General features: G+C 52.6%; 1 protein-coding gene across 1 annotated transcript; it reads left to right on the top strand.

Moving 5' to 3' along the window:
- Window positions 1-392: 392 nt before the first annotated feature.
- On the top strand, window positions 393-8,240 carry GAL (galanin and GMAP prepropeptide). The gene is made up of 5 exons (XM_004383638.1): window positions 393-470; window positions 1,283-1,337; window positions 5,390-5,476; window positions 5,897-5,974; window positions 8,179-8,240. The coding sequence occupies exons 1-5, from the start codon at window positions 393-395 to the stop codon at window positions 8,238-8,240; spliced, it is 360 nt and encodes a 119-aa protein (XP_004383695.1).
- Window positions 8,241-13,872: the final 5,632 nt, after the last annotated feature.

Below are 13,872 nucleotides of genomic sequence, written 5' to 3'. Positions count from 1 at the left end.
CGGGACCCGACCCCTGGCCGTCCCAACCGGCTGCTCAAGGCTCTTGGGCCGGCGGGGCCCCCCGCGCCCACCGTGGCCGGGCCAAGCGGGCAAAGGCCCCTGTCAGATCCCCTCCCTCCCGGGGGCGTTCCCGGGACCCCGCGCCACCGCCTGCTCCCCGGGTGGCCATGCCGCCTCTGCCTGCCCCGCAGCCCCGGCCCAGCCGCAGGGGCGCAGCCTCTTCGTTCTCGCCCCTCGCCCTTTCCCAGCCCCCCGGCGCCCCGCTCCGCAGCCCGGGGCCGAGCGCCTGGTCCCGACGGGTCCATCCCCGCACCGTGCGCTTCCATCGCCCTGCGGCCCCGGGGGAGCCCGAGCCCGGGCCCGGCCCGCCCCAACGCGCCCTTCCCTTCCAGATGCTCCGAGGCTGCGCCCTCCTGCTCGCCGCCCTGCTCCTCGCCGCGGCCCTCCCCACCCCGGCGCTCGGGTCACCGGTAAGTGTCCCTTCGCCGCGAACCGAGGAACCGCGTTAGAACCGGACTGGGAGGGAGGGCAGGAGTTAACACTGCGAGACAGAAAAAAGCATTAATTCCGTCCACCCGGTGGGGTGGGGGGGGCGTGGAAAGGCTTGCGATGGGGGGTGTCCCTGCTGCAGCGGGGCCCCAAGGGAAAGGTGGAGGCCCTGCGAGCAGGCAGGGGCTGAGGGCGAGGATTCTGGACCAGAGGCTCCCCGGATTCTACAGCATCCGCTTCTGCTAGTGTAAACAGCTCCTTGCTATAAACCAGTAAAACTGGAAAGCGCTGTGATTTGGGTTAGCTCCGTAGGTAAGCTAGAAGCAAATCCTATTTCTTCCAGCTCCTTAGAGGAGCAGTTACACCCTGTGGGAAGCAGTGCTATCAACACGTGCTCCTAACATCACTTAAACCAAACGGATGCACTGCCGAGTTTGTGGCTCATGCTCTCAAGTGGGCTATTTAGTAAAGCAAGTGGTCCTATTTTCATGTCAAATATACTTGATCTGGGGCAAATCTGGAATTTCTTACAGCTTCCAAAGGTACATGCATTATCCTAATCTGTATTATGCCTGGAAAGCCTGGTGCAATGGCATGTAATGGTCACGCTTGCCGCGGCAGTTTGCGCCGCGTGGTTTATTCGATGAGAGACAAGCTAAGGGTGTTTGCTGTTTGAAACTCTGCGATCCCTGGAATGCACAGTAACTTCTCAGGGGTGTCTAGGTAGCTCATAGACTCTGCAGCTGCCCTGGGGGCTTGTTTGAGTCACTACCCTGCTTTTCTCCCATTTAAGGTAAAGGAAAAGAGAGGCTGGACCCTGAACAGCGCCGGCTACCTTCTTGGTCCACGTAAGTGACGCCCAGGGCTCAGCCCCCAACACAGGACGTGCGCTGGTTTTGCTAATCCCGCTCTTTACGAACTATGTGCAGCCAGTCATCATTCTGATACTTTATAGTCCAGCCTTAGTCAGATAAAGGGAAGCAGGGAGCAGGTGGCGCGCTTCCAGGAGACTTTGAGGCCAAATGGGTCTGGATTTCTGGAACAGCCTGTTGATTGAAATACTGGCCACGTCCCTAGGGGGCGCTCTTTCGCATTCCCCGAAAGGGCCCAGACCTCTAGCACCCTTCATTCTTTTTCCTCCTTCGCCTTCTCGCTCCTCCTGTGCAGCAGATGGGCTCATTCCTGTGCGGGCTCCTGACCCTGTCTACCCCCCCAACCTGGGGCCCCTCACTCTCTCTTGCGCCCTTGACTCCTGTCCTTGACCTGCAGGGGCCCTTGAACCCTCGCCACCACCTGCTCTCCCAAACCTCTGAGAGTGCACTGTGGACTCCTTCCACCCCACCCCTCCCGGCTGAAACCTCTCCTGGGGTCACCCGTGACCTCTGTGTTGACTGCTTGCCCATGTGACCTGAGTACCTGTTCCTTCCGGAAGCCTCTGCTTCCTCGGCTCTCCTGGCCTGTGTCTCCGAGGGACCCCTACACCCCGGCCTTGCCGGGGCTCCCCTGTGAACTCGAAGGCAGGTGTTCCTCGGGCCCCTCTGCGCCTCCTTGAGCACCCTCACCCACTCCTTGGCTTCACAGAGTACCCACAGCTCTATTCACCTTAAGTCCTATGTCCACCCCCGTTTCTCTAAGCTCCACGTGGGAATTTCCAAGCGACCCGAGGGTAGCCCGAACAGGCTCAGCCCAGAACTAAACTGAGCTGGTTCTCTTGCTCCGAACTGCACCGCCCACCCCCGGCCCCGTTGTTTCCACAGGACCTGAGGGGTCTGGGTTCAGTACCTCCCCTCCCCCTGCTCTTTGAGGAGAGTCTGCGTCTTAGGGGTCTTATAGCTTTGGCACCACGTATAGCAAAACCCCAAACCGAACCCGCTGCCATCAAGTCGATTCCAACTCATAGCGACCCTGTAGGACAGAGTAGAACTGCTCCATGGGGTTTCTGAGGAGCGGCTGGTGGATTCGAACTGCTGACCTTTGGGTTAGCAGCCGAGCTCTTAACCACTGCGCCACCAGGTGCAGAGCGGGATTTAAAACTGCTTCAACAGACTAAAACGCCCGAGGCGGGAGGGGAGAGGAAAAGAAAAGAAGCAGGCGCATTAACTAGTTCGTGTCCATAACGTCGGTTGGTGGGTCAGTGACCTAAACCTGTGAGGTCTCGCTGGGTGTGACTGAGCCTCCCACAGGGGCTGTGGGCAGGTGGGCTTCCTCCCGTCCCCACGGTCCCCAGGGAGAGGCTGGAGGTGCCCAAGGCCCTGGGTAGAAGTGACTCAGCTATCCGAGTCCTGATGTTTCCACAGAGACCTCAGGAAGGTCTAGCCGTGTCCAGCACCGGCTCCATCTGCAACTTTGATAACAGCAACCTTCGTCCTTAGCACTTTCTCTGCTTTGAAAGCTCGAGTTCGAGGACACCTTAATCCAGGTTTCAGGGCGTCCTGCGCCCTGGCTTGAGGCTGCAAAGTCACCACTTTCCTAGAGTGACATGTTGGCGGGACAGGCTGGGGAGGAAGCTCAGCGGATCCAGCAGACACAACTTCTCGAGACCCCCCATAAATGACAAGGGAGTGCATTTGCGCCCATCAATCCTGACACCTCCCCCCGCCGCCCCGGTGGACTGGTCCTCGGCGCCTCATCTTGTACTTGATGTACTTGGACACAGTATGGGGATTTTTTATTTCACTGACGCGGCTTCATGTTGCAGAAAACCCAATGATGCTAGCACTGCTGGGGACGTTAGCGACCCCCCAGCTCCATCACCACGTTGACCGGCAGGCACGGCCGAGTCCCAGGGTCTAAGGGGTTTGCTCACTGCCGCCTGATTCATAAGTCGGTGTAGGAGGCGGCAGAAAGACGGGAAGACGGTGCATAGAGACAGCCATGACTGTGGGGGTGCCCGAGCCCCCAAGTGTCATCAGCTCTGGGGGCACTGTGGCTGCCCCTCTCCCCGCCCCCTTCCTGCGTGTCCTCCTTCTACACTAAAGTGCTGCCTTCGATTTTAACTGAAGTATGGGGGAGAGGGGTTGAGGGGGACCTTGGCTCCCCGCTTTAAATTCACTTTCTCCTCCAATCTGACCTCCAAGGCTTTCAAAGTTGCAGCTTGGGGACAGCCAATGACCCTTAAAAATTGCCCCAGTTTCCTGCCTCTGCCACCATGAAGGAGGCCGACAGGGCTCCTCCTACGCCCATCTCGGCAGACAGATGGGGAGTTTCATTTGCAATCACAAAAGTTAAATGCAAGCTTCATCCGATTGCAGAGGTTTCTTTCTCTGGATCCCCTGGCGGCTCCTTGAGGAGGAGGCTGTCAGACACACAGACACAGAGTGACCAAACTAGAAGTGCGGCACCTGCAGTGTCTACCTGGGGCCCTTGGTCTCAAGTCAGCAGCAGGGGCAGGTCTCCCTGGGGGGTCTTTTCACCCAGAGCGGAGGGGCCTCGCCTGCCCCCGAGAGGCAATCTGGAACAAAGGGCATGGGTCTTCTTGAACCTTCTGTGACAAGTTCGAGTACTCAGAAACGCCCTCTTTTGGGGTGTTACTGGCCCCAAAGAAAGGAGAAACTCTTCAACAAAAACATTCATCCATGTTACTTTGGGGTATTGAAAACATATCTATCAAGAAGGTCTTGAATCTTGACTTAGGAAATGAGCTCTTTCGCTATCAAGTTTATGCCTCTGTCCTGTTGATTTGTCAGAAGCTTTACACCTAGGCTAGCTGTTTGCCCATAGACTTTATAACTTTATCTTACGGCCTTGGCTCGTATTGGCAGCGTAGGAAACAGTGCCGTAAAGAATGTTCTTGCAACGTCTGCTCTGAAGACAGTGTATGATTACTTTCAATATTGAGTCTGGAAGGATCAGGTTATTTGTATTCCTGTTTAGATTTAGCGCCAAGCACTCTGTCTCTGGGAGGATCAATTAGTTATCTTTTGTCTAGCCTTGGAGACGACACCGCAGTCCACCCAGCCTGAGCAGTGAGCACCACGGGGCTGTTTGTGCCCTCGCCCCGTCCCTTCTTCTCTTCTGGCTGCTGAAGACCCTGGTCCAGCCCCTTCTCCAGTCCAGGCCACTGGGCTCAGCCCCCTCACTGTTTCTTCCCTGGGCCCTGTGATCATTTTTTAAGGGAACTCTCTGCTTGTAGTCTCGATTCTCCTCTCTCACACCACCCAATGCACATTCACGCATGCACACACATGCGCACCGGAACAACACACGTGTGCAAGGCACATGTACGTGTGCACACACGCATACGCGCACACTCATCTTCTCCTGGCCCCAGCCCAACTCCTACACAGCTGCCAGAGGGGTCTTTGAAAATTAAAAATCTGCTGACATCAGAACCTCAGATTCGTCAGTGGCCCCTTGTTTTCGAGCACATAAGGACCCCAGCCCTGTCGTCTGCTGGGAGACTTGCTCGTGCCTGACCCTGAGCCCCTCCTGGCCTGGCTCTCATGCCCGGCCTCCCTCTCTCCTAGAGCTGTGTGTTTCCCTGTCTCCCCTTCCCAGCTGGGTGCACTTCTTCTTTCTAGACCACAGCTGTGTGGGAACTGTCACGTTTCCCTCGGCCCTGGCCCAGGCAGTCAGCTCTCACCTTCTCTGTCTTTGTGGGCTCCAGACATTCTCCAGGGCCGTGGGCATTTGCTTTGTAAACTGCCAGCCATCCCTTTTGGAAGTGAGAGGCAGGGGCGGATTACCCAATAAGCAAGGTAAGCATGGGCTTACTTGTGCTTACTCACTAATCTGTCGTGCAGAGTTTCACAGGTGGTGGAGGCAGGTGAAATTGTGCAGTACAGATTAGTAAGTAGCACAGATGAGCTGGTGCTTGCCTCTTATTGGGTAAGCCAGCCCTGGTGAGAGGTATAAATGATGTAACGTTGCAGTAACGAGTCTCTCCCGGACTTGTGAACAGATGCCGTGGACAACCACAGGTCCCTCCATGAGAAGCACGGCCTGGCGGGCAAGCGTGAGCTGCAGCTGGACGATGAGGTCAAGCCAGGTGAGGGGCTGCACCCAGGGGCTTCCAGGGGCTTCTCTCTCCATTCCCCTCTGGTGCAGGGGGCAGTGGTGGTCCAGCCTGAGCTGACCCTGCATGGATGTGACCAAGACGTGGCGGTTTCCCCCATTGCCCTCACCCAGCAGGCCTTTGGTCATGGGCAGCCGTCCACAAAGATGGCAAGGGGTCCCTTCCAGGCCTGTAGGCTGGCCCACCACGCGGTGCCTGAGAAGAGGTGGGCCTTCCTTCGCCATGTCCCTCCTGCCACACCCAGCAGGGCCCCTGGGAGAGTCACAGCTCCCTTCTCGGGGACCAGTTCTTCAGCCTCGAAGTCCCCAGCGTCCACTGTGTAAGGGGTGACATCATAGGCACAGATGCACCTGTTACGGGAAGTTGAAGGTGTGGACCTCTTCTCTTTCCCAGGAAGCTATGATAGGCTGCTCCCTGAGAACAGTGTGGCGCGCACCATCGTCGAGTTTCTGACTTTCTTGCAGCTCAAAGGTACGTGAGAGCGTCCCAATTTACACTTCATCGCGTGGCACACTGGGCATGAACGTTTCCATCAAGAAAGGATGCCGTAGAATTCTGCTGGGAACTCACCAAGTTGTCCACCTGAGCCCCTAACGCCCCGCGCTGCTGGTTAGGATGGCGAGGCACGGGCACCCTGGACTAGCTGCAGAGGGGCTGGCGTTTCTGAGGGCCGGGATGCTGTCTCCGCAAAAAGCCGTCAGCCCACCATTAGCAGGAAGAGAAGACGGGTCTGTCAGGCACAATTCACGCTAACCCGCTGCCGTCGAGTCAGTTCCGACTCATAGCGACCCCATAGGACAGGGTAGAACTGCCCTGTAGGGTTTCCTAGGCGGTAATCTTTATGGATGCAGACTGCCACATTTTTCTCCTGTGGAGCCACTGGTGAGTTCGAACCACTGACCGTTAGGTTAGTAGCTAAGCGCTTAACCATCGTGCCACCAGAGCTCCTGTTTTGGTCAGTGTTGTTTGAGCCGTTGGGTGGGTTTGAACTGCTGACCTTTTGATTAGCAGCCAAGCACTTACCCACTGCACCACCAGGGCTTCGTTGATAAATTCACGGGCGCCCTTATTTCAGATTGGGTGTTTCTCTATGCACTTCCTCCTGCCGCAGGCTGCCTTGACCTCTAACTGGGAAGATTCCGGAAAGATCCCAGCACCACCTCCCGTGGAGATGCAGATGATAAGGACCCCTTGGGGCCCATTTTTTACTGCGGCCCTTCCATGAATCGCGCTTGTCACTTGCTGGGCAGTCGGGTCTGGTGTGGGAGATGCTCATTAGTCAAATCATCACACAGGTCAACATTGCAGCTGTGGAAGGACGGGGCCAGGGAGACAGCACAGAGCCCTCGGAGAGTTAGCCATCGGGGTGCGCCCCGGGACCGCTGGGGTGGGCAGCTTTTTCTCTCCAGTGGAGGCATTTTGTTGTCAAAATTTGCACGTCATGATTTTGCCATTGAGTTTGAAAAATCCAAGGCCAATTGTTGGGTTTTTTGTGACCTGGTTGTTTTTGTTGGCAGGGTTCAACCCCACTGCCCTGCTCAGAGGACTTCAGGGGATGGGTCCGGAGAGAAGTAGGCGGAGAGATTTAGGGCCTGATCCTCATTCCTTAGAGCCACGGGCGGGGAGACTGTGGGAGACGGAGTTGGAAACAATGGTGTCTGTTAGAAATCCCAAACAGAAGAGCAAAGCCTCTCTGCTTGAGTCCAGTGGGGCTTTTGAAGAAATTCCTGCCAGAGAAAAGCTAGCGGATAGTGACTTTTCCAGAAAGGGGCAGATCAACTCTGCTGGTGGTTATTTTATTTTGGGAAGGGGTTGGCTAGGGGGTGATTGGAGCCCTGGTGGCGCAGTGGTTAGGAGCTCGGCTGCTAACCAAAAGGTCAGCAGTTTGAATCCACCAGCTGCTCCTTGGAGACCCTACGGGGCAGTTCTACTCTGTCCTGTAGGGTCACTATGAGTCGGAATCAAATCGATGGCAATGGGTTTTAGAGGGTGGTTAAAGAGCCCTGGTGGTGCAATGGTTAAGTGCTCGGCTGCTAAGCGAAAGGTCAGTGGTTTGAGCCCACTCAGTGGCTCTGAAGGAGAAAGACCTGGAGATCTGCTCCTGTAAAGACTACAGCCTCGGAAACCCTACGGGGCAGTTCTACTCTGTGTATAGGGCTGCTCTGAGGAGGAACTGACTCGACAGCACCTAACAGCAGCGGCTGGTTTGGTTTGGTTTGAATTTTGTTAACATGGAAATGTCTTCATTAACCCAAAACCAAATCCTCTGCTGCTGAGTTGATTCTGACTCATTGCGACCTTACAGGACAGAGCAGAGCTTCCCCACTGGGTCTCCAAGGAGTGGCTTGTGGATTCTAACTGCTGACCTTTTGGTTTGCAGCCGAGCGCTTAACCACTGCGCCCCCAGGGCTCCTTATGTCTTCTTTGGGAGGAGCTACCAATTTTTATCACTAAAACAGGAATTCTACTTCTTTAAAGCATAAATGTAGAAGTCTGACAGTTGAAAGTGAAGTCGTTACGAAGGGAGAAATACCAAGTTTTGTACATAAATTTGGATTTCATCCTGGAGGAATCTCTATGGAAATGACCACACACGACATGTGACGTGGCTCCCTGTGATATGTGACATGCAGGATGGCAGGTAATTCTCTTCTGTGTGGTTTTTCCCTCTGCAGAGGCCGGGGCCCTCGAGGGCCTGCCCTCGGCCCTCTCGTTGGAAGACACGGAGCAGACCTGAGACGCAGCTTGGCCTGGGCGAGTGGCTGTGATGGCCGGAAGCCGGCCTTTGCCACGGGCCAACACAGTCCAGTTTACACGCAGCACACACTCCTGCCCTCTCTGCTTTGATGCTGCGTTGTTACAATGTCAGGTTTCGTCTCTGATAATTACTTTGAGCTGCAAAATAAAAAAGAGCAACTGCTTGCAATGGTCTGGTTCTTCCTCTCTTACACTTCTGTCTTGTGACGGCTGCCACCGATGTGTTTGAAAAGATAAAGCATAATTATAATCGTTTTAAAGCCAAGTTCTGCCATCTGGATTGTTTCAGACACGGCCCCTTGTCGCTGCCTGTCCAGGGAAGATAAAGTTGTCTTATTAGTAAGCGTGCTCGGACAGAATTAGGGTGCTCTTCGGGCTGGGCTTTCGTTTGCTGTCTGTGCTGTTCTCATTTGTTCTTGTGGACAGTTGATTAAATACTCGAGGCAGTGTTTACCTGCAGAGGTAAACAGAATAAACAGTTCAGCTGTTTTATGGGTCAGGAGACACTTGCAATGTGCTGCTGTGTGAAAGATAGCACGTGGGGCTGGAGCTGCTGAAATGACGGCGGGGAGGGTCTTTAGAGCAGAAATAAAAAGATCCTACAAGAAGAGGCTTGCATGCATGCACACAAAAAGAAAACAGGTGGCTATGCAAAGCCTTCTCTCTGTCAAGTTCAATGGTGACACGCGGCTGTGTAATTTTTCACCGAAGCAAATTCTTCGAGGGACCCGTATACCCACCACCACCGCACCAGCTGCCGTGGAGCAGTCAACCCTGCCTCGTGGAGACCCGATGCGCGTCAGGGTAGAACTGGGCCCCGTCAGGTTTTCAGTAGCTAGTTTTTCAGAAGTAGATTGCCAGGCCTTTCTTCCGAGGTACTCTGGGTGGACTTGAACCTCCGGGTTTCCGTTTGCTGCCCCGCATGTGAACCGTGTATATCTTCCCCTACTGTCTCCCCTCCACAGCAGGGGTGCTCCGCCCTGGCTTCGGATCAGCCTTTTGGTGGGGAGGGTTCGCAAAAGCCCAGCGCCCCGGCCCCGCAGTTTCCTGAAGGTCCCAGATTACTGGACGGGCAGCCAAGCTTGCGAGTCGCCACCTAAGACCTGCCTTGAGGAAGAAGCAGGAACCGCGTTGAATCACCCAAGACTTGTTGGTTCAAAGCAAACCACAGGACACGCAGCTGTTGCTTCCGTCCCTCACCTGTGGGCAACTCCGTCCCCCTCCCCTGTGAGATCCTTTGTGGGACCAGACCCCTTCTCTGCTTACTGCCTCCTTCTGCTTTAACATGGGTCCTGTGGCCCCCTCGGGGCCCCCTCTCCTCCATGCTCCTCCTGGGGACTCGGTTCTCCCAGCCCCAGGCCCGTGTAGTCAGTCCCCTAGCTTGGTGCTGGTGACATATCCTCCCGACGGGCCCGAGCACCTGCCTGGTCCTCCGCTCCCTCCCCTGGCCATCCTCCTGTATCCTCTGTGATGTTTCTGTAACTCTGGGCTCTCGGACTTGGGCAGCACCACAATCCCGGGAGGACTGACCCCACAGCACCGGGATGGGGCTGAGATCTGCACTTCTGACAAGTTCCCTGCGCTGCTGCTGCTGCTGCGGGTCATCCACCCAGCCATCCCCACAGCCCACCCTCCTGCCCCGTCCCCTCCTAGCCTCACCCCTTTCATCCTGCGGCCGTGAACACCCCCACCCCGGCTAGCCTGCCTCGCCAGCCCCTCTGCTCAGCTCTCTGGCAGCGCCAGCAGCTGCAGCTCCTGCACGACTTCCGTCACCTGAGGCCTTTGCACACGTCTCTCCCCGTGCCTGGTAAACTCCTACACATCCACTGGAGTCCACTCTGGGGTCACCTTCTCAAGGCGCTCCTTGCTCACCCTTGCCCAGCGCATGTGGGTGCCACCTCAGTCAGATGCTTATGCTTTCTTCTCCGTTTGCTGATGGGGCCCCTCACTGCACTGGGGCTCCTCAGGGACACGCGGTGCTTTGTGTGTGGATGTCCAGCACAGTGTCCCAGCACGGAGGAGGGACCGCCAGGGCAGCCCAGCCTCAGGAGACCCCAGGAGGCCGCGCACAGCTGTCCCCTGGCTTTCCCCTCCCCATTGTCTCCCTGTTTAGCAGTTGAAGTAAGAGTTGTTAACAGTCTGGTGCACTTCCAAACATATGTAGGGGAAATACTGAAGCAAAGCTCAAGACCCATTGATGAAAAAAAAAAAAAAAAACCCTCTCAGAAAAATAAGAATGGGGAGACCTTTCCCAACTTAATAGAGAACATCTACAAAAAAACCTACAGCTAGGATGATGTCATGCCTGGTAAGGTAGAGGGTCAGCGAAAGAGAGGAAGACCCCTGACGAGATGGATTGACCACAGTGGCTGCAACAATGGGCTCAAACATAACGACCGTGCGGACGGCGCAGGACCGGGCAGTGTCGTTCTGTTGTACACAGGGTCACTAGGAGTCGGAACCGACTCGACGGCACCTAACAACAACAATGGCATGCTATCTGATGGTGAAACACGGAATGCTTTCCTGCTAAGATCGGGAACAGGGCAGGGATGTCTGCTCTCGCCACTCTCATCCAAAATAGTGCTGGAAGTTCTAGCCAGTGCAATAAGAAAAGGAAATAAAAGTCATACAGACCAGAAAGGAAGAAACAAAACCGTCCCTATTTGCAGATGGCATAATTCCCAAAAATCTACCAAAAAACTCCTAGAACTAATAAGTGAGTTCAGCAAGGTCTTAGGATACGAAGGAAACATACAAGAGTTGATTGTATTTCTATATACTAGCAATAAACACATGGACACTGAGTAAAAAATACAATACCATTTACAATCATTCAAAAAAATTACTTAACTATAAATATAGAAAAACATGTACAGAACTTGTATGCCAAAAACTGAACAATGTTGATTAAAGAAACCAAAGAAGATCTAAATAAATGGAGAGGCAAAATGTCTGTCAGCTTGGCTAGGCCATGATTCCCAGATTGTGTGGTTGTCCACCATTTTGTGATCTGATTTGGTTATCCTATGTGTAGTAAATCCTAACCTCTATGATGTTAATGAGGCAGGATTAGAGGCAGTTATGTTAATGAGGCAGGACTCAATCTACAGGATTACGTTGTGTCTTGAGTTAATCTATTCTGAGATATAAAAGAGAGAAGCAAGTAGAGAGGAAAGGAACCTCATGCCACCAAGAAAGAAGAGCCAGGAGCAGAGCTTGTCCTTTGGACCTGGGGTCCGTGCGCTGAGAAGCTCCTAGACCAGTGGAAGATTGATGACAATGACCTTTCCCCAGAGAAGACAGAGAGAAAAAGCCTTCTCCTGGAGCTGGCGCCCTGAATTTGGACTTCTAGCCTCCTAGACTGGGAGAGAATGAATTTCTGTTTGTTAAAGCCATCCACTTGTGGGATTTCTGTTAGAGCAGCAGATCACTAAGACACCGTGTTCATGAGCTGGAAGACTCAACGTAGTTGTTGTTGTCGTTAGTTGCTATCGAGTAGATTTTGACTCATGGCGACCCGTGTACGCAGAGTAGAACTGTTCTATAGGGTTTTCAAGGCCATGACCTTTTCTTCTGAGGCACCTCTGGGTGGGTTCAAACCACCAGCCTTGCAGCTAGTGTTTGAGTGCTTAACCATTTGCGCCACCCAGGGACTCCCTCAACAAACCGAAGATGTGGATTCTCTCCAAACTGACGTGCAAGTTTAATGTAATCCCTTTCAAGTCCCAGCAATAGATTTTGAAGACATAGACAAGATTATTCTAAAATTTATATAGAAAGGCAAAAGAAATAGAATAGCTAAAACAATTTTGAAAAATCAGTGAAGTGGGAGGAATCAGTCTACTAGATTTCAAAACTTATTAGTTTCAGTAATTGAGACTGTGTGGTATTGGCACAGATCAATAGCACAGACTAGAGAACCCGTAAGTCCAAACCAAACCTGTGGCTGTCACGTTGTCTCTGATTCATAGAGACCCTATAGGACAGAATAGAACTGACCCATAGGGTTTCCAAGGCTGTAATCTTTACGGAAACCAACTGTCATATCTTTCTCCCATGGAGGGGCTGGTGGGTCCAAACCATTGACCTTCGTGTTAGCAGCTTAACCACTGGGCCACTAGGGCTCCTTAACCCATAAGTAGACCCACATAAATATGCCAAAATGAAGTTTGACAGAGGTTCAAAAGCAGTTCAACGAAAGAAGGATAGTCTTTTCAGCAAATGGTTCTGGAGCAATTGGACATCAATAGGCAAAAAAGTGGCCTCATTTTATACAAAAATTAACTCCAGATGGATCATAGACTGTCTCGGTTCTCTAGTGCTGCTATAACAGAAGTACTGCAAGCGGATGGCTTTAACAAAGAGAAACGTATTATCTCACAGTTTAGGAGTCTAGAAGTCCAAATTCAGGGTGCCAGCTCCAGGGGAAGGCTTTCTGTCTCTGTTGGCTCTGTGGGAACTCCTTGTCATCAATCTTCCACTGGTCTAGGAGCTTCTTAGCACAGGGACCCGGGGGCCAAAGGACGCGCTCCACTCCAGGTTCTTCTTTCTTGGTGATAGGAGGTCCCCTGGTCTCTCTGCTTGATTCTTTCTTTTATATCTCAAAAGAGAATGACTCAAGATACAACCTAATCCTGTAGATTGAGTCCTGCCTCATTAACATAACTGCCTCTAATCCTGCCTCATTAACATCATAGAGGTAGGATTTACAACACACAGAAAAATCAGATCACAAAATGGTGGACCATCACACAGTACTGGGACTCATGTCCTAGCCAAGTTGACACACATTTTTGGGGGACACAATTCAATCCATAACATAAACTTACTTGTAAAAGTTCAAATCATGAAATTTTTAGAAAAAACATTGGAGAAAATTGTTGGTATCTAGGGCTGGGCAAGGAGTTCTCAGACTTGACACCCAAAGCGTGATCCATTAAAGGGAAAATTGACAATTAGACTTCATCAAAATGAAAAACATTTGCTCTGAGAAACACCCTGTTAAGGGGACAAAAAGACTAGCTTTGTCTGGGAAAAAAAATATTCACAGACCACATATCTGATAAAGGACTAGAATATATAGAGAACTCAAAATTCACACTAAAAAAAAAACCCAGTTAGAAAATGGGTAAAAGACATGAACAGGCATTTCACTGAAGAGGATATACAAACGGCAAATAAGCACGTGGAAAGATGTTCAACATCATTGGCCATTAGCGGAATGCAAATGAGAACCACAATGAGATGACACTACATACCTACTTGAACGGCTGAAATAACAAAGGGAGACCACATCAAACGCTGGCGAGGAGGCCGAGGAGCTGGATGGCTCACTCGTACTGGCGGGAAGGTACAATGCACAGCCACTGGGGAAACAGTTCAGGAGCTTTCTTAAAAACGAAACATTCACCTACCCTTCAACTAACCCAGTAATTACGTTCTGGGCATTTATTCCAAAGAAATGAAAATTTATGTTCATAGAGAAACCTGTACACAAATGTTGATAGCAGCTTCATTCATAATAACGAGAAACTAGAAATACCCCAGATGTCCTTCACTGGGATTGGAGATAAACTGTGGTACATCGGTACCATGGATGGTTGTCTTTG

Source organism: Trichechus manatus, unplaced genomic scaffold (genome assembly GCF_000243295.1).
Source record: "Trichechus manatus latirostris isolate Lorelei unplaced genomic scaffold, TriManLat1.0 scaffold00113, whole genome shotgun sequence".
NCBI classification, from domain to species: domain Eukaryota; kingdom Metazoa; phylum Chordata; class Mammalia; order Sirenia; family Trichechidae; genus Trichechus; species Trichechus manatus.
Note: the sequence above shows the minus strand (reverse complement) of the source record. Positions and strands in the feature narration are given on the sequence as shown.